The sequence below is a fragment of the Sminthopsis crassicaudata genome, chromosome 3 (genome assembly GCF_048593235.1).
Source record: "Sminthopsis crassicaudata isolate SCR6 chromosome 3, ASM4859323v1, whole genome shotgun sequence".
Classification (NCBI taxonomy): Eukaryota; Metazoa; Chordata; class Mammalia; order Dasyuromorphia; family Dasyuridae; genus Sminthopsis; species Sminthopsis crassicaudata.
The window spans coordinates 408,024,587-408,045,425 of NC_133619.1; the positions used below are offsets into that span (position 1 = coordinate 408,024,587).

Below are 20,839 nucleotides of genomic sequence, written 5' to 3' on the forward strand. Positions count from 1 at the left end.
AAAAAAAAGAACAATACTTTGCCCCAGAGATATCACTAGTGATAAGGTACATGTAAACAACACATAGTCAGGTCATGCATTTAGAATACCATACATGTAAAGAACATCTATGACAGGAATATATGCATGAAGGGGCACATGTGGGGAATATGTGTGAAGGTGTTTTTTTGTGAAAGGCAAAAAAGGTTTTTTTAGGATATGACAAATTTAAGATTATGCCTATGGGATATCCATTTCAAAATGTCCAACAGGCAGTAGATGTAGAACTGGAACTTATTAGTTAACATTAGGACTGTTTATATATATTTGGGAACCATTTGCTTAGAGAAGACATTTGAACCCATGGAAGCTGATGAGATTACCAAGTAAGACAGTTTAGAGAGGGAAGAGAAGGTGGTTATCCCAATTAGTGGGCATGGCAAAGCTAAAGTTCCAGAGAAGGAAACTCAGGAATAATATAAATAAAAGAACCAAGAGAGAGCAGTGTAAGAAAAACACAGAGAAGAGAGTGGTGGTGATCAACATTATCAAATTCACCATAGGTAAGAAAAGGCCACTGGACTGGGTGATTGAAAAATAATTGGTAGCTTTGGAGACAACAATTTCAGCTGAAAGATGAGTTGGATGGTATGTTGCAGATTTAAGATGAATATAAAGATGGATAGATTTTTCAAGACATTTAGTTGAAAAGGGAAGGAGATATATATAGGATCATGTGAGGACTTTTCAAAGATTGAAGAATCATTATATGTTAATAGGCATAGGATAAGGAGTCAAATTGGACACAGAATGAAGAGGAAGTGTGGTCAGAAAAGGTAAGATGAGAAGCCAGAGTTTTGGTTGAATGTCTTCAATCTCCAGTGAAGTATGAGACATAGTCCTTCGATGAGAAAAATACCATAAATATGAGGAGAGATAAGATGATTAGGAACATCCACTGCAGTGAGTGGGGCAAACAGCTAACTAGGGAGGCAAAGAATTGCCTTGCAATAAGAAAACAGTTGAAATTAAATTACATTTATAGTAGACTCAACCAGTCTACTATAAGTTTTGTGTCGTGCTCCAGATCTATTCAGAAGCACACAAATTGAAGTGGAGGAATAGATGGTGGGAACATAATCCAGTTGGAATTTAGCAAGGTGTGAATGATAGGGCAAGGGGTGCAATAAAAAAAATTACTGAGACATTAAGGGAACCTCTAGCCTAGAAATCCTCTGTTGACAAAACACAACTGTATAAGATCACAATTGTAAAATCTTATAGAAGGTGATTAAAGATTATGAGGAGTGTTAACTTAAAATAGTAAGAAACAATGGAAGGAAACAAGTGTACTATGGGATTTCGTGGAGATCCGATTTAGCTTGAGTAGGCAGCAGGATATGGAGATGGCCTGGAAGCCATCTGGAGGCTTGGTTCTAGAGCAAGGTGAACCAAAAGTGGTTCTCTCAGAATCCAGCTTTCTAGAAAAAGAATCCAAATAGATGAAGAATGCCTTTTGTCCTAATTGGATGGATGTCTAATCCATGGAGAGTATATTTTATTTAATCTAATCTGTTATATCTATCATTTCTCTATCTCCACCTATCTGTAGTATTTGTCTTCTAGGTACTTGTCTGTCTTATACAGAAATGCAAATGGACAATGATTTGGATTCAGAATGGAAAAGGAGAGGGAAAGCAATGGTAGATTGCTTTTGAGAAACTGCAAAGTTGTTTTTTTTTTTTTTTTTTTTTTTTTTTGTTTAATATCCCCAAGCTTCTTGAAACAAAGGTTCCCCCTCCCCCCCAGGCAATTGAGGTTAAGTGACTTGCCAGGGTCACACAGCTAGGAAGTGTTAAATGTTAAGGTCAAATCTGAACTCAGATCCTCCTGACATCAGGGCTGGTGCTCTATCTAATGCATCAATTAGCTGCCCCCAAAGCTCATTTTTTATTCTTCCACCAAATAATAGCACATAGTAGGCATTTAATAAAGTATTGTTAATTGATTAATGACTATGAGTCATGGCATGCTACAGATTACAAGGAATTAAATTTGAAGATTGGAGAGAAGGACGATATGAGCATATCACAACATATTACAAATAATTAAAAAAGGGAAAAGAGTACTAAAGTGTCATCAAAGAACTGTTTGCTTTAAAAATGGCTTGTTCATAGAAAAAGAATGAGGAATAACTAAAGTGTTATGAGAAATAGAGGAAGATACTCATTAGTGGATCTTCCACAGTGAAGTATGGGAAGCCAGGTACAAACTACACAGTTTTCAAAGACTACACAGAATTGGATTGTGATTTGCATTACTAGAGGCACTGTTCTCAGCAATAAGATCACAGAATCATTTGATTTTTGCATACAAAATCTTTATGAGAATAACTTACTCATACCTCTAGGACATCTCTAACCAAGGTATAATGGAACAGCTAGGTTTTTTGTGAATGATATTCTGCTTGGGACATCTTTATAATAATACAAATGACTGCAAGGAGCAAGGAATTTAAGATCTCATTCTGCTTATTGTTAGTGAACTATAAAAAAGCATTTGATCCAGTAGAGAAAAATGTCCCCTTAAAAACTTTCCTTCAATAAGGGGTCCCATGCAGATGGTAAGTTAGATTTTTTTGAAGAATGTAGTAAGAGATACTTATTTGGCTACCCTGATTACTTATGTCAAATTAGCAGTGAAACAGGAAGACTCTATGCCCTTCAAAGATTATCATTATCATTCAGGATATCCAATGAGAGGGGACTTTCCTATGTAAGATGAGGTTCTCCATGTTTGTGAATAACAATAGCTCTAGAATATAATCAAGCCTTCTCAATGAGATCCAAAATAACTGTTTAGTTTAATTGTCCACTTAGGAAAAAGCAAGTAGATAAAGAATGTGACAAGATTGTGCCATTCAATTGGGACCTATAGAGCTGGTTTAACAGTATATTTTTTGGACAAAAACTGAATAAGTGGAGGGTAGAATAGATTGGGTAGGATATCATTCAGGAATCCCTTAGGATCCCAAGATTCCTCCTGAAGCAAAGACTCAACGTTTAATATCAGCATTCTAATGGTAATGGTAAATGGCTGAAAATGACATAATGTCTGTCTCTGAGTAATTAGAGCTGTTGACCACCCGAGAAACAATTGAGGTGGGTATGGATAGGTTATAACATATTACCAACGAACTGCAAAGGAAAAATGGAATAAAGTAGATTATTAAAGGACATGCAGAGAAGGATATTACGACAAAAGAATATGAATTGGTTATATGGTAAAAGTGAGGAATGAATGGACTTTTTGGTATCCAACATAATGCCAGGAGATCTAGCTAAAAGTACCCACATAGTAAAGAGATCCCCATGCAGAATTAATAGGGAGACATGTATGATAATGGACATGTTCTGGAAATAGCCAATTCTTTCTCCTTGTCCTAAATTCACATGTCTTGTTTCATGAATTGCTTATAGGATATCAGACTCTAAGTTGAAACAAAAGTAGCCATCAATTTTGGTTTTCTATAAGTATTTTTAATGGTGATTTTGATTAGAAATATCTTTAAGTATCCTATTAAAATTATTTGAAGAATTAGAAATATATAAAAGTATCCTATAGCATTCTCTATAATATGACTAATAAAACAAATTTTTATGAATGGGTGGGGATTTGGAGTTAGTTTTTTTTTTCCTTTTTCCTGTTGATAGAATAGAGTTCCTGAAAGAAATTTCTTGAAGCAAAAATCTTCAGCCAACATCAAAAAATTAAATTCAGTCAAGTCCTGAAGCTCACAGGATTGTGGAGCTGTAGAAGCAATTTTAGATGCTTTTTTTGTTGCTGGAAGGGATCACTTCCTGTCCATCTCTGATTGATACTTCTTGTTCATGTATCTAAGCTGCTGTTTAGTCTCCCAGCGGTGTAATATGGACTGAGCAGGTGCCCTATTATACCTTGAATTCCTATTCTGTTAAAGATAAAACCAGAATGAATGTTACATAGTACACAGCATAAAGAATTTTGTGAAAGAAGAGTCCCAAATTTTGTCCTTATTGTATGTCATCTAAGAGCATCTTTGGGTAAATTGCAGAAAAATAGGAACACAAGTGGGATTATTTTGAGAAAGAAACTTACATTAGCAGTTTGAATTCACTATTTTCCTATAGACTAGGATATAGTTGGGAAGTAAAGATAAAAACACAGCTTTAGTAAATAGTTATTTAAAAATGATCCAATGTGAAAATTAAGATGCCCATACTGCAAAAGTTAGGTCCTCCTTCCACCTATCTTCCTGAGGAAACTGCTGTAACCGGTTTTTGGTAAGCTCCAGTTGTAGGCCATCAAATTTAGACTTGAACCAGCGGTGAGCTTCTTCTAGATTAGCTGTTATCTGAGAATGTGAAAGACTGGGAGTCAGAGAAAAGGAATAGCCATAAATGTAGTAATATAATAGACACAAAGTATATATTGCGGTAGGATGCATAAAATTCTGACTTCAAGTCCTTAAAATCATTTTTTGCACAACAGCTTACTTATGGTAGATAACCTCTGATGATGGCTGCATATTGTCATATGCTATTAGTCTCTTTCTAACAGACATTACTTCTCGTTTTCTAAGATTTTTTTTTTATCCAAACCTATGATTTTGTCAATATAAGGAACTCTCAGAGTGGAAAAACCTTCCTTGACAGACATGAGAAATATCTTTGAGACTATAATCATAGAATATTATTCAGGACAGAGAGAAATTAAATTACTTGCCCCTGTCAAACACACACACACACACACACACACACACACACACACACACACATACACACACACACTAGAGAGAGAGCTTAAGCTCTCACATCTTCCTAATTCTACAGTCAGTCCTGGATGTGCTGAAAGAGATAGGAAATAGAGTCACCATCAATTTCTTCATCTGTAAAATGAGGAAGCTGGACTTAGTGACCATTGGGGGATCTTTTAGTTCTGAATCAATGATCTTCATATTTGTTCAAATTTCATAAATTTCCACATTTTCAACATTAACTGGGTGACCCATAAATAGCTGCTGCCTACAAAATGGCTTTGAGGACAGGTTTTTCCAATGCTCCAAATCAAAAAAAAAAAAAAAAAAAAGTATCACTGCTGGCTGCTCTGTGTTTCCACAAAGTCAGCTCAGATATGCTCAGTAGTTGGCCACCTATTGCAAAGAACTAAGAACTTTCCTATTAAAAAACTTTCCTCTTTGAATCTTGTTATATTGTTGATACACTGTTTGTCTTTAAAGGATTAAGGATAAAAAGACAGGATTTTTCCTTTCTTCTTTTAAATAAACAGATAAGCCAAGGCCATACTATATCCAGGTAATATTCAAGATGATGTCTAATAAAAAGGCATTTACCATTAAAAACACAATCTAAGTGCTAGATCAATGAACAAATTCACTAATTACATTGACAACAAATAATCACATTAATTTAAACTAGAATTGTCTGTCTTTTTGTAATGCCTGCCAATAAATAATGTCATCTCTAATTTTAGAACTACTTATTCTGTAGTAGGTACTTGAAACTAAGTATTTTTGTATATTGATATACTAATAAAGGTACAGGGTCTTGCTAAATTAAAAAAAAGATTGGGGACAGAAAATCATCTAATGACTAAAGCCATCTGACTAAAGAAAGACACTAAAACTCCTGTACCTTTTTTGTGTGTCCATTCCTCTGGCTCACCTGTTCCGATTCCACACTGGCTTCTTTCAATTTATGTTCTGTTACCTCTTTACATTTTCTTAGATGTCTGATTATTTCTTCCATTTCCTACCAAGGAAAGTTATACAAAGACCTTTTTAAAAAATATCATTTCTGTTCATTGAGCAAGTGGCTTTGGCAGCAAAAAGGCAAATAGTAAAAATGTTAAAGGATAAACCCTGCCAGTGAGATGGAAGCAATAAGGGTGGTACTTGTTATAGCTTCAGGCTGGCTGACTCTGTCCTCATTTTCTTTACCAAGAATGTTGATTCTGAAGTAACTATTTTAGGTAAATTCTTTTTATTTATTTTATTAAATATTTCCAATTATATGCAATTTTTAAAATATTATTTTTAAAACTTTGAGTTAAAATTCTAGACTTTCCCTTTCTGCATCTCCTTGAGAACTTCTTGCAGTTTGATATCAATTATACATGTGAAGTCAAGCAAGACTTCCATATTAGCCATGTAACAAAAGAAAACACAAACAAAATAAAACAACAAAAATAAAGAGTTAAAAAAAAAAGTATGCTTTAATTTACATTCAGAATTCCTCAATTGCTCTCTCTGGAGATGAACTACATTTTTTTAAAAAACTGCCTGTTCATATTCTTTGACCTTTTAACAACTAAAAAATGGCATTAAAAAAATAAATTTGGCTCAGTTACCTATATATTTGAAAATTGAGGCCTTTATCAGGAAAAAAATTGCTATAAAATTTTCCGTTTTTTTTTTCCTCCGAACACTCCTATATGTTGTGTACCTAATCTATTTCATTGATTCACTACTCTATTTCTTAGCCAGTACCATATTGTTTTGATAATTACTACTTTGCAATACACTTTGAAATCTGGAACTGCTAAGCTACTTTCCTTTGCATTTTTTATACTGATTCCATTCCCTTGAAATTATTGACCTTTTGGTCTTCCAAATAATTATTTTTTCTTACCTCTATAAAAGAATTTTTTGGTAGTTTGATTGGCATGTCACTGAATAAGTAAATTAATTTGAGTAAAAATTATCATTTTTATCAAAATACATTCCTGTACTGAACTTTCCTATATAAGTTGATATCCCTGCTATTCTTACCGAGTCCTCTAGGCTCATAACTCTGGTATTAAACTCAGCTCTTCATTCTTCTTCACTCCACTTCACTAATCAGGTGCCAAGTATTATTTTTACCTCCACAATATCTATTCCATAGACCTTTTCTATACTCACACATCCATACCTTATTTCAGGCTTTTATTACCTCTTGTTTGGACCATTGCAATTGCCTCCTAAGAGAGCTCAGGTCTCCACTTTCATTCCAAGTCATCTATACAATGTAACCAACATTATCCTCCATAAGCACAGAATTGGCCATGTTAAAGTTTTGTACTGCATAAATTTGAAAAGGTTGTCTTATAACTGTTGCCTTTTGCTATTGTTGTTGTTGTTCTAAGCTTGGATTGCTAAATGTTAAGTTTATAGCTGGTTTCATGGGGTAGCATACTTGGGTCTGATGCCAGCAAAACTCATCTTCCGGAATTCACTAATCTGTGACCTTGGGAAAGTCACTTAATACTGTTTGCCTCAGTTTCCTCATTTGCAAAAATTAACTGGGGAAGAAAACAGCAAACCAATCCAATGTCTCTGCCAAAAAAATCCCAAAAGAAGTCATGAAAAGTCAGAAGTGACTGAAATGACTGAATGAGTTTACAAATGAATATTCATAAGAGGTAATGACCAATCCGATACAGTATTATTAAACATATTTCTATATTAATCATGTTGTGAAAGAAAAATCAGAACATAGGGGAAAAACACAAGAAAGAAAAAGCAAAAAAAGGTGAAAATCATATGCTTCAATCTGCATTCAGTCTTCATAGTTCTCTTTTTGGATGCAGATGGCATTTTCCATCCTAAGTCTATTAGAATTGTCTTGGATCAATGTATTGTTGAGAAGAACTAAGTCTATCATTAAAGTGATCATCATATAGTCTTCTTGTAGTTGCATACAATGTTTTCCTGATGGAACTCAAAATGTTAAAAAATGGATGTTAAAAATTGGCTGAATAGATTCTGCTATATGAATGCTATGGAATATTGTTCTGTAAGAAACAACCAACAGGATAATTTCAGAAAAGCCTGGAGAGACTTACATGAACTGATGCTGAGTGAAATGAGCAGAACCGAAGATGGCGGAGAAGAAACACACTACTCAGTGAACGTCCTCACTCCCTCACAACCAATTAGATAAATTAAGTCTCAAAATTAGCTCAGGACTGATAGATACCACAAGGACTGGAAGCACGACTTACCAGCTGAAGAGAATCTGGAGTTTCAACAGGAAAGGTCAGTTCTCAGGGGAGGAATAAGAAAGACCAGCACAGACGGTGGGGTAGGGGCACACTGCGCCCATTGCGCTGGGAGGGGCTCTGGGATCAGAGAAGCCACTGAGGTAAAGGAATCTGGCACAGGCTGTTAGCTCTTCTCTGCTAATTATTTAGCAGTTCAGAAGAGAAAGCCAAAATATTTTAAAACTCAGATTAGATTTCCCCCCCCCCCACCCTGGGGCAGACTCGGCACCAGGGGGTGTGGCCTCAGCTACCTCCTGAGAATAGTTAAGAGACTGACAAGTGGGTGGATACGGCCCAAGGCAACACACACGGCCTAGCTTAGCTGGAGGGAGTGGAACTCAGCTCCAGGAAGTCCCAGAGAAGCGGAACCTTTGAACTAGGGACCGCGGTTTCTGGCAGACACTTCCAGTTTGAGCGCAGGGGCTTCTCACGTCACCTGCTGCAGACGTCCACTCCCCACCCGGACACATAGGCTGAGCTTCTTGCTGTCTTCACTATTCTACGCCCTCAAAGCACAGCAGTGATAATCACCTCTGAGGCACTTCCAGGGAGGGGGTGGGGAACTCTCTCCCAGAGCTCTCTCTTAGCGCGGGCGCAGGGGCCGCTGCATCCATCCGGTCTGGGAGGAAGCTGGTAAAGAAGTAAATAATTTCCTACCCCAGGGACAGACCCCAAAACATTTTTTAAGTATGAGCAAAAAAGCTAGAAAAACTATAGATTCCTTCTATACAGAGAAAGAGCGGGTATCCAACCCCGAGGAAGTTAACAGCAAAGATTCAGAAGATAACAACCTAAAGGGGAACGATTCCTGCCCCCCATCACATAACTCTCTCCTAGAAGAAGCTCTTAAGAAATTGAGGGAGATTGAAGAAAAATGGGGCAAGGAAAGGGAAGTTATGATAGAAAATAACAACGTCCTGAAATTGGAGTTGGAAAAAATAAAGAATTCACAGGAGATGCAGGGAAACAAAATTAGTGAATTAGAAAAGGTTAAAAAAAACACAGGAAAGTAGGATTTCTGAATTGGAAAAGATAAAAAAGTCTCAAGAAAATAGAATTTCTGAATTGGAAAAAGAAAATAATTCTCAAAAAAAAAAATTAGGGAAATGGAAAAAAATTCAATAGAGCAAAATAATTCATTTAAAAACGAAATTGGGCATTTACAAAAAGAACTAAAAACTGTGAAAGAAGAAAATAACTCCTTAAAAGTCAGGATGGAACAAATAGAAATGAATGATTCACAGAGAACCCAAGAATCAGTCAAACAAAACAAAAAAAATGAGAAGCTGGAGAACAACGTCAAATACTTACTGGGAAAATCTATAGACCTGGAAAATAGATCTAGGAGAGATAATCTGCGGATTATTGGACTTCCAGAAAACTATGACCAAAAAAAGAGCCTAGATTCTATTTTACAGGAAATTATCAAAGAGAACTGTCCAGAGATAATAGAAACAGAAGGGAAAGTAGATGTGGAAAGAATTCATCGAACTCCTTCTGAAATAGACCCTAAAAAAAGAACACCACGGAATATTGTGGCTAAGCTGCAGAATTACCACACAAAGGAGAAAATCCTGCAAGCAGCTAGAAAAAAACAATTTAAATACCAAGGTGCCACAATAAGGGTCACCCAAGATCTGGCTGCCTCCACATTAAAAGATAGAAGGGCCTGGAACCTGATATTCCGTAAGGCAAAAGATCAAGGACTGCAACCAAGAATGAACTACCCAGCTAAGTTTAGCATCTTTTTCCACGGAAGAAGATGGTCATTCAATGAAACAGAGGAATTCTATATGTTTCTAAGAAAAAAACCAGACTTAAACAAAAAATTTGATCTACATCCACAAGACTGAAGAGAAACAGAAAAAGGTACACAGAACCCTTGAGAACTGTAACTCTGTTGTGGGTATATAAAAAATACTCAAGGATAATTTGATTTTACTGATATAAAAGAAAAAAAGGGGGGTGTAGTAAAGGGAAGGAGGTCGGTTCAGAAAAAGGGGAAGGAGTGATAAAAAGAGGGAAACTACATCCCAGGAAGAGACATAGAAAATACACCATATCTGAGGGAACTTAGTGAGGGGGAGAATCATTGTGTGAATCTTACTCTCATCAGAAGAGGCTCAAAGAGTAAATAATTAACATATTTGTTTTTCAGAGAATTTTCTCTCACCTCATTAAAAGGGGGGAGAGGAAAAGGGAAAAGGAAAAGGGGAATAAGTGAAGGGACTTGGAGGGAGGGGGGAGGGATCCTAAAAAAAAAAAAAGAGGGAGGGTTGCGCGTCACAAGGGGGGTCTGTAAATTAAATATCGGGGAGGGGGATCAGGGGGGTCAAGGGAAAAAAGCATAATCTGGGGATAATACGATGGCAGGAAATACAGAATTAGTAATTTTAACTGTAAATGTAAATGGGATGAACGATCCCATCAAACGGAGACGGATAGTAGATTGGATCAAAAAGCAGAACCCTACAATATGTTGCCTACAGGAAACACACTTAAAGCAGGGAGATACATACAGAGTAAAGGTAAAAGGTTGGAACAGAGCCTATTATGCTTCAGGTAAAGCCAAAAAAGCAGGGGTAGCTATCCTTATCTCAGATCAAGCAAAAGCAGAAGTAGATCTCGTTAAAAAAGATAAGGAAGGAAACTATATCCTGCTGAAAGGTAGCATAAATAATGAAGCCATATCAATACTAAACATATATGCACCAAGTGGTATAGCATCTAACTTTCTAAAGGAAAAGTTAAGAGAACTGCAAGAAGAAATAGACAGTAAAACTATAATAGTGGGAGATCTCAACCTTGCACTCTCAGATTTAGACAAATCAAACCACAAAACAAACAAGAAAGAAATTAAAAAAGTAAATAGAACATTAGAAAAACTAGGTATGATAGACCTTTGGAGAAAACTGAATGGCAATAGGAAGGAATATACTTTCTTCTCAGCAGTTCATGGATCCTATACAAAAATTGACCATATACTAGGACATAAAGATCTCAAAATTAAATGTAGGAAGGCAGAAATAATAAATGCCTTCTTCTCAGATCACAATGCAATAAAAGCTACATTCAGTAAAAAGTTAGGGGTAAATAGACCAAAAAGTAATTGGAAACTGAATAATCTCATCTTAAAGAATGACTGGGTGAAAGAGCAAATTATAGAAACAATTAACAATTTCACCCAAGATAATGATAATGATGAGACATCATATCAAAATCTTTGGGATGCAGCTAAAGCGGTAATAAGGGGAAATTTTATATCTTTAGAGGCTTATTTGAAGAAAATTGAGAAAGAGAAGATTAACGAATTGGGCTTACAACTTAAAAGGCTAGAAAAAGACCAAATTATAAACCCCCAACCAAAAATTAAACTCGAAATACAAAAATTAAAAGGAGAAATCAATAAAATTGAAAGTAAAAAAACTATTGAATTAATAAATAAAACCAAGAGTTGGTTTTATGAAAAAGCCAATAAAATAGATAAACCTTTGGTAAATTTGATCAAAAAAAAGAAAGAGGAAAATCAAATTGATAGTCTTACAAATGAAAAGGGGGATCTTTCCACCAATGAAGAGGAAATTAGAGAAATAATAAGGAGTTACTTTGCCCAACTTTATGCCAATAAATTTGATAACTTAAGTGAAATGGATGACTTCCTCCAAAAATATAGGCTCCCTAGATTAACAGAGGAGGAGATAAATTGCTTAAATAGTCCCATTTCAGAAAAAGAAATAGAACAAGCTATTAATCAACTCCCCAGGAAAAAATCCCCAGGGCCAGATGGATTCACATGTGAATTCTACCAAACATTTAAAGAACAATTAGCCCCAATGTTATATAAATTATTTGAAAAAATAGGGGATGAAGGAGTCCTACCAAATTCCTTTTATGACACAGACATGGTACTGATACCTAAACCTGGTAGATCGAAAACTGAGAAAGAAAATTATAGACCAATCTCCTTAATGAATATTGATGCTAAAATCTTAAATAAGATATTAGCAAAAAGACTTCAGAAAATCATCTCCAAGATAATACACTATGATCAAGTAGGATTTATTCCAGGAATGCAGGGCTGGTTTAATATTAGGAAAACTATTAATATAATTGACCATATTAATAATCAAATTAATAAGAACCATATGATCATCTCAATAGATGCAGAAAAAGCATTTGACAAAATCCAACATCCATTCCTACTAAAAACTCTTGAGAGTATAGGAATAAACGGATTATTCCTTAGAATAATCAGGAGTATATATTTAAGACCGTCAGTAAGCATAATATGCAATAGAAATAAACTGCAACCTTTCCCAGTAAGATCAGGAGTGAAACAAGGTTGCCCACTATCACCATTACTATTCAATATAGCACTAGAAACGCTAGCCTCGGCAATAAGAGCCGAGAAAGAGATTCAAGGAATTAGAGTAGGAAATGAGGAAATTAAACTATCACTTTTTGCAGATGACATGATGGTATACTTAGAGAACCCCAAAGACTCTGCTAAAAAGCTACTAGAAATAATTCAAAATTTCAGCAAAGTGGCAGGATACAAAATAAATCCACATAAATCCTCGGCATTTTTATATATCACTAACAAAATGCAACAGCAAGAGATACAAAGAGAAATTCCATTCCAAACAAATGTTGATAGTATAAAATATTTGGGAATCCATCTACCAAAGAAAAGTCAGGAATTATATGAGAAAAATTACAAAACACTTGCCACAAAAATAAAATCAGATTTAAATAATTGGAAAGACATTCAGTGCTCTTGGATAGGCCGAGCGAATATAATAAAGATGACAATACTCCCCAAACTAATCTATTTATTTAGTGCTATACCAATCAGACTCCCAAGAAACTATTTTAATGACCTAGAAAAAATAACAACAAAATTCATATGGAAGAATAAAAGGTCAAGAATTGCAAGGGAACTAATGAAAAAAAACTCAGAGGAAGGTGGTCTAAGTGTACCTGATCTAAAGCTATATTATATAGCAGCAGTCACCAAAACCATTTGGTATTGGCTACGAAATAGACCGGCAGATCAGTGGAACAGATTAGATACAAAGGACAAAAAAGGGTACATCTATAGCAATCTAATCTTTGACAAACCCAAAGATTCCAACATTAGGGATAAAAATTCATTATTCGGAAAAAACTGTTGGGAAAACTGGAAATTAGTATGGCAGAAATTAGATATGGATCCACACTTAACACCATATACCAAGATAAGATCAAAATGGGTCCATGATTTAGGCATAAAGAGGGAGATAATAAATAGATTAGAGGAACAGAGGATAATCTACCTCTCAGACTTGTGGAGGAGGAAGGAATTTATGACCAGAGGAGAACTAGAGATCATTATTGATCACAAAATAGAAGATTTTGATTACATCAAACTAAAAAGTTTCTGTACAAATAATACTAATGCAAACAAGATTAGAAGGGAAGTAACAAATTGGGAAAATATTTTTAAAAACAAAGGTTCTGACAAAGGTCTCATTTCCAAAATATATAGAGAACTGACCATAATTTATAAGAAACCAAACCATTCTCCAATTGATAAATGGTCAAAGGATATGAACAGACAATTCTCAGAGGAAGAAATTGAAACTATATCCACTCACATGAAAGAGTGTTCCAAATCACTACTGATCAGAGAAATGCAAATTAAGACAACTCTGAGATACCACTACACACCTGTCAGATTGGCTAAGATGACAGGAACAAATAATGACAAATGTTGGAGGGGATGTGGGGAAATTGGGACACTAATGCATTGCTGGTGGAGTTGTGAAAGAATCCAGCCATTCTGGAGAGCAATCTGGAATTATGCCCAAAAAGTTATCAAACTGTGCATACCCTTTGACCCAGCAGCGCTACTACTGGGATTATATCCCAAAGAAATACTAAAGAGCGGAAAGAGACATATATGTGCCAAAATGTTTGTGGCAGCTCTTTTTGTTGTAGCTAGAAACTGGAAGATGAATGGATGTCCATCAGTTGGAGAATGGTTGGGTAAATTGTGGTATATGAAAGTTATGGAATATTATTGCTCAGTAAGAAATGACCAGCAGGAGGAATACAGAGAGGGTTGGAGAGACTTGGATCAACTGATGCTGAGTGAAATGAGCAGAACCAGAAGATCACTGTATACTTCAACAACGATACTGTATGAGGATGTATTCTGATGGAAGTGGAAATCTTCAACATAAAGAAGATCCAACTCACTTCCAGTTGATCAATGATGGACAGAGGTAGATACACCCAGAGAAGAAACACTGGGAGGGGAATGTAAATTGTTAGCACTAATATCTGTCTGCCCAGGTTGCATATACCTTCGGATTCTAATGTTTATTGTGCAACAAGAAAATGATATTCACACACATGTATTTTACTTAGACTATATTGTAACACATGTAAAATGTATGGTATTGCCTGTCGTCGGGGGGAGGGAATAAGGGAGGGGGGGTAATTTGGAAAAATGAATACAAGGGATAATATTATAAAATATATATATATATATAATAAAAAAAAATTAAAAAAAAAAAAAAAAAAAAAAAAAAGAAATGAGCAGAACCAGGAGCTCATTGTACATGACAACAATAAAACTATGATGATGATCAATTCTGATGGACGTGACTCTCTCTAACAATGAGATGATTCAAACCAGTTCCAATGATCTTGTGTTGAAGAAAGCCATCTATACCTAGGGAGAAGACTGTGGGAACTGAAAAGCACAAAATAGTATTTTCATCTTTTTTGTTGCTTGCTTGCTTTTTGTTTTCTTTCTCATTTTTTCCCTTTTTCATCTGATTTTTCTTGTGCAGCAAAATGATTGCAGAAATATGTATAGAAAAATTGCATTTGGTTAACCTACATTGGGTTATTTGCTAAGGGAGAGGATGGAGGGAGAGGAGAAAAAAAATGGAACACAAGTTTTTGCAAGGGGTGACTGATGAAAACTATCTTTGTATATATTTTGAAAATAAAAAGAAAAAAAAAGAAAAATGAATGTGAACTTTGTTCTAGTAAACCTAAAAATGTTTTGTTTTGTTTTTTAAGTTAATGTTATAGTCTGTTCCTAGATTTTACTAGGGGCGCAAGACCAAATTGTACGTATATAAGCGTAGACTGAGATTTTCCCACTATACAGAGGAAGTGCATCAACTATTATGATGGGCTTCAGTATGTGATCATGAATGACTCAGCCTCTAATCCAAACATAAACTCTTTACCTGGCACCGTCTCTCCAATTCATGTCTTATTTTTCGTTCTGCCTCTAGTCGTAATTCTTGTTGCTTGTTTCTTGCTGAATAATCATGTTGGCTCTTTGCCAAAATATGCATTTCCCTTTGTAGAGTGGCCATTTCAGTCACAAATTTCTGGATACTCAATGACTAGAAAGGCACGCACACAAGATTGAAATGATCATGAACAAGTAAGGGACTTTCGTATTCCAAGATAAATACAAAGTTAATAAAAAAGGAATCTACCTGTTCATAATTCTTTTTCTGATATTGATCCTTAATTAGCTCCATTTGCCTCAATTCTGTTTCTATTTGCTGAAAACAAATTGGGTAATGTAAATAAGATCACAGAAAATTATCTCATTCTATTTACCAGTAGAATACATAGAATCATATAGCACGAGTGGGCTTTTCTTCACATTTAGGGTACTGGCACTGAATAACAAGTCCAATCAATGTAAGAAGGAATAGTTCAGTGGTCAGTACACATCTCATTTTTACCCTACATCTTCAAGTCAATATTTCCTGTTAAGGAAAAGAGACTATTTCTTAACTTGTTGCTTTTCTGGACTTTGTAGTATACAGTCTCCAGGAACTAATCATTATGCAAGATGAAATCAACTCTGAAACATACCTTCTTGGAACCCTCCTCCTAAAATTCTCCTATTTAGAAAGGATAAAGGGTAGAGAGTTTGTCCCAGATCCTCCATCACATTTAAAAAGGACATCCAGGAAATTCTCATCATTTTTCATCCAGGTGTTTTCCTAGATTTCAGAAAATCATTCTGAAAGATGAAATCAACTCTGAAACTCAAACCTCCTCAGCATCACCTGCCCCTAGGGCCCTCCTTTTTTCTGGTTAGAGAAGGTAGAAGGAGGAAATTTGGGAGCTCTTCGCTGATCCTCCACCATTTAAGGAGGCCACTCAGGGAATTCTCATTTCCCACCTGGCTGCTTTGGACTTCATGATCTCCAGAAATTCCTCATTCTGCAAGATGAAATCAACTCTGAAACTCATACCTCTTCAGCATCTCCTCCCTGGGACTCCTCCTTCCCTCCAATTGGAGCACATGATAGGGGAAGACATTTGGGAACTTCTCCCTGATACTCTACCAAGAGAGGAGGGTACCCAAGAAATTCTCATTTTTTTACCCAGCAGCTTTCCTGGGCTTTATGGTCTCCAGAACTCATCATTCTTCAAGATGAAATCACCTCTGAAACTCTTTATCTCCTCAGATCATTTGCCACCCCAGCAAATTCATTGATGCTCAGGTGCAGGATAACTCCTATCTTATACCCTCCCATTCTTCAGCTTCATTTTATATTTTGTGTCCCCTATTAGATTGTGAGCCTTTTGAGGACCGAGAATGCCTTGTGCCTTTCTTTGTATCCCCAGTGCTTAGCACAGTGCCTGGCACTGTAGATGTTTAATAAACATTGACTCTATTTCAAGGCAATCTTTCCTTTTCCCAGATCTTGCTAGTACTGCCCAAGGCTACCACAATCTATTAAATATTCTGAAATTTTCTTCTCCTGGCATCAATTGCTTAAATTTCGGTCCAGGAGACAATGTTAACAGAGGTTCTTAAGAAAATTCCTTGTGACAAAGGGCCTTCATACAACCTTCATTCTCTCCGTATTCTGGACATTTTGAGCCTTGGAAGACAAATGATGCCTGATCTGGGACTTCTGGTTTTTCAGTTTTTCCTTGAGGCCGGCCAGGGATTTCTCAAGTTCTGCCACTTTCTGCCGTAGTTCTCTGTTGGCCCGGGACACTTCCACTGATCTGGAGTTGGCATCATCAAGGGCTTTTCTCAGCTGTAGGGCAGAGACAACCAAGAGAATAAGTTTACATCAGTAACCTTACAGGCTTTTTTTCTCTTATATTTATTCTTTTTAGTAGGAGAGTTGGATTCCTTATCCTGATAAGATTACTCCTGATCATTGAAGACTATGCCAGTGGAGCCTAAGATCTGAGAAGTCTTATGCAAGCTAGAAAGGCTCCAAGAGAGGATCAAACCTTGGGCTGACTACTGAGTGATTTTCCCTGATCCCCAGAAATTAGCCAAAAATCTAACTAAAGTTAAAAATCTAACTGAAGTTCTGAAAACAATTCATTTGTTTATGGTTTGAAAAGACATTCTCATAGACTAGCCTTAATAGCTTATGCTTAATAATGGAGGATAACATTAAAAAGGAGATAGTGGTGTCTTAAGACAATGTCTTGTGGTTTAGAATATTGATAGAATATTTACCTTTGAATTCTGGGCATTATGAAAACCTTGGAAGATTTGGGTCCTCTAGCTTTTTAATTTCTTCTTGTTACTAGTTAATATTTTTTCTAGTTATACTATTTCTATTGAAGGTTTCTGTTGGCTCATCCATATTCCTTCCCCCTTGTGCATGGAAACTATATCTTGCTTGGTACAATAGAGACAATGATTTCCCAACTCTTATACCAAAGTTTCAGTTCTGTACCAAATCTAAAGGACATCTCCACTTGGATGTCTCACCATCATATCAAAACTTAAAATTATCTAATGTAGGAGAGGACTGTTCAAAGGAATTCCTGATGATTATCAACCTAGTGAATTAAGAGGGTAGAAAACTTTGCCTTTGGGCAAAGGAACAAGTTCTGCAAGTGGTCATTTGCAAGACCTACAGTTCTTGGACAATGCAAAATTCCTAGCCCAGGACTTGAAAAGGCAATGGAGTAACTGCCCAACAGGGAAATTATGGAGAAAGGAAATGGTGGAAGATCACTGGGTGGAGGGGTTCCCCTCAAGAATCCCCAAAATTACCTCCAAAACATTACTTTATAGAACTAACTAATAAAAAATAATAAGAATAAAAAATAATAACAAAATTCATTTGGAAGAACAAAAGGTCAAGAATATCAAGGGAATTAATGGGAAAAAAAAGGATTTAGCAATACCAAATCTAAAACTACATTATAAAGCAGCAGTAATCAAAACCATTTGGTACTGGCTAAGAAACAGAGTGGTGGATCAGTAGAATAGATTAGATACATACAACAAAATAATCAAGGCTTATAGCAATCTAGTATTTGATAAATCCCCAAACTCCAGCTTCTGGAATAAGAACTCACTATTTGACAAAAATTGCTGGGAAAACTGGAAAATAATATGTCAGAAAATTGGCATCACATACCCCATACCAAAATAGAGTTGGGCATAAATGATACCATAAACAAATTAGGATAACAAGGGATAATTTACCTATCAGAGCTTTGGAGAAAGGAGGAATTTATGACCAAAGAAGAACTGGCGAACATTTTGAAAGGCAAAATGGACAACCTTGATTACATTAAATTAAAAAGGCTTTGCACAAACAAAATCAACAGAAACAAGATTAAAAGGGAAGTTCAAATCTGGGAAAAAATCTTTACAAACAGTATTTCTGATAAAGACCTCATTTCTAAAAGATACAAAGAATTGTGTCAAGTTTATAAGAATACAAGTCATGGGGGCAGCTAGGTGGCGCAGTGGATAGAGCACCAACCCTCAATTCAGGAGGACAGGATTCAAATTTGGTCTCAGACACTTAACACTTCCTACTTGTGTGACCCTGGGCAAGTCACTTAACCCCAGCCTCAGAAAAATTTTTTAAAAAAATAAAAAAAAATAAAAAAGAATACAAGTCATTCCCCAATTGATAAATGGTCGAAGAATATGAACAATTTTCAGATGATGAAATTAAAGCCATTTTTAATTCTATGAAAAAAATGCTCTAAATCACTATTGATTAGAGAAATGCAAATTAAAACAATTTTGATGTGCATCCACTCCTTTTCCAATTCTTTACTACCACAAAAAGAGCTGCTACAAACATTTTTGCACATGTGGATTTTTTCTCTCCTTTATGATTTCCTTGGGATACAAACCCAGTAATTGGAACAATTGGGGCTAAGTGACTAGCCCAGGGTCACACAGGTAGTAAGTATTCAGTGTCTGAGGTTAGATTTGAACTCAGGTCCTCCTTACTTCAGGGTTGGTACCCTATCCACTATGCCACCTAGCTGCCACTCCATCCTATTTCATTTGAATAAGATATATCTATTCAGAGCACAGTTCAATCATGGGTTTCATGACACCAATTTTCAATATGTGAGGTCAAATTTTTAGGACCTCTAGTCTCTGTGTGTTTCCTCAATTTTGGGTAGCTCTATGCAGATATTTGAAGCTCATGGCTTTACTAATGGTTATTTTTGGGGATTTTGTCTCCTGTGAACTTTTGGTAATTCAACTGCTTTTCTTATTCCTCCACTGTAACTACTTTATGGTATCTAGTTTGAGGGATATATGAAAGAAATATTGTCCTTTTCCCTATTCTTTTTAAGTTTAAAGCTTTTTTTTTTTTTTTACTGGATTTGCAAGGTAACTAGCAAATATAATCTTACCAGCCCTTGTTAAGTATATGCTTTTTATGGCTAGGAATCTGTTATTTTTATATTTTAAGCCATGGTCCATGAGACACTGCCTTCTTAGCCAGCTGTTCATTTCCCAAATTATTTTTTCTTTTCTGTATTCTCTCCAACAGTGAGAAAAACACAACTTGAGCTTCTATATTCTTCAATTTCTTGCCCAAGATTTCATCAGTGAAAAAGCACCATACTAGGTGTCAGGCTAATATCTGAAGTTAAGATTAGCATTAATATATTATGTCTAATTTTTCCCACCTTGAATCTTTCCATTGTTTTCAGGTCTTTCAAAATGTTCACTCTTATGAAAGTGTGGTAGCCCATGGTTTTGCAGCCATATAGCACTGCCAGAATGCCTATGCAATTTTTCAAATACAATCCAACCCATTTGCTTTCTCCTATTTAATTCTTGGCCCAGCTCACATGCAATTCTTGCCCAAGACACACACACACACACACACACACACACACACACACACACACACACACACACAAACACACACACACAGAGTTGCCCATCTAGTTGCATGTCATAATGTAGACAACTAAAGAATATTTTGTCTTTCTTTGGGACTTGTTAGACCAATCTGTTTTCAGTTCTTACTGATCTAGTTGAGAAATACTCTAATACTTTTGGATGAATGCATTTAGTACAATGGTAAATATAAGTATTAGGTACTTTGAAATCTTTCATTACTTTACTACTTTTCTAAGCAAATCCTTTAGATTAATTTTCTAGATACTTTGCTTTTCATATATTTCCTTTGATGTATTGCAAATTAATCACTACCTATCTAATCAGAATTTACTATGTTAACTATCAAACAAAAAGACAACTAAATTCTTCAAATGTAAAGGTCCTTCACAGAGAAAAGGGCCTTGACTTCAGCAGCCCTAGAAACTTACTGATGACCTGAAAAGTAAAATATAACAATTACCGTGGATCAAATTTATGGAGGTAAACTTAAAACCATTGAAGTTGGGATAGAAAGTGGGAAATTGTTGCATATAAAATAAGTGCTCAAAAAAAGGTGGTTTAATTAAATGGATTAGAAAGGTAATTTTATATATATAAACA

At 35.6% G+C, this 20,839-nt stretch overlaps 1 protein-coding gene across 1 annotated transcript in view; it reads right to left on the bottom strand.

Annotated features, from left to right (window-relative positions):
- Positions 1–3,502: 3,502 nt before the first annotated feature.
- The window catches only part of CCDC150 (coiled-coil domain containing 150), a 107,088-nt gene continuing 89,751 nt past the window's right edge, over positions 3,503–20,839 (bottom strand). The window contains exons 23-28 of the mRNA XM_074302807.1: positions 16,944–17,138; positions 15,567–15,635; positions 15,309–15,470; positions 5,703–5,789; positions 4,241–4,372; positions 3,503–3,949 (exon numbers count right to left, since the gene is read on the bottom strand). Of these exons, the coding sequence (XP_074158908.1) occupies positions 3,833–3,949; positions 4,241–4,372; positions 5,703–5,789; positions 15,309–15,470; positions 15,567–15,635; positions 16,944–17,138 (762 nt within the window). The 3' untranslated portion in view covers positions 3,503–3,832. The remainder of the gene's footprint in view (positions 3,950–4,240; positions 4,373–5,702; positions 5,790–15,308; positions 15,471–15,566; positions 15,636–16,943; positions 17,139–20,839) is intronic.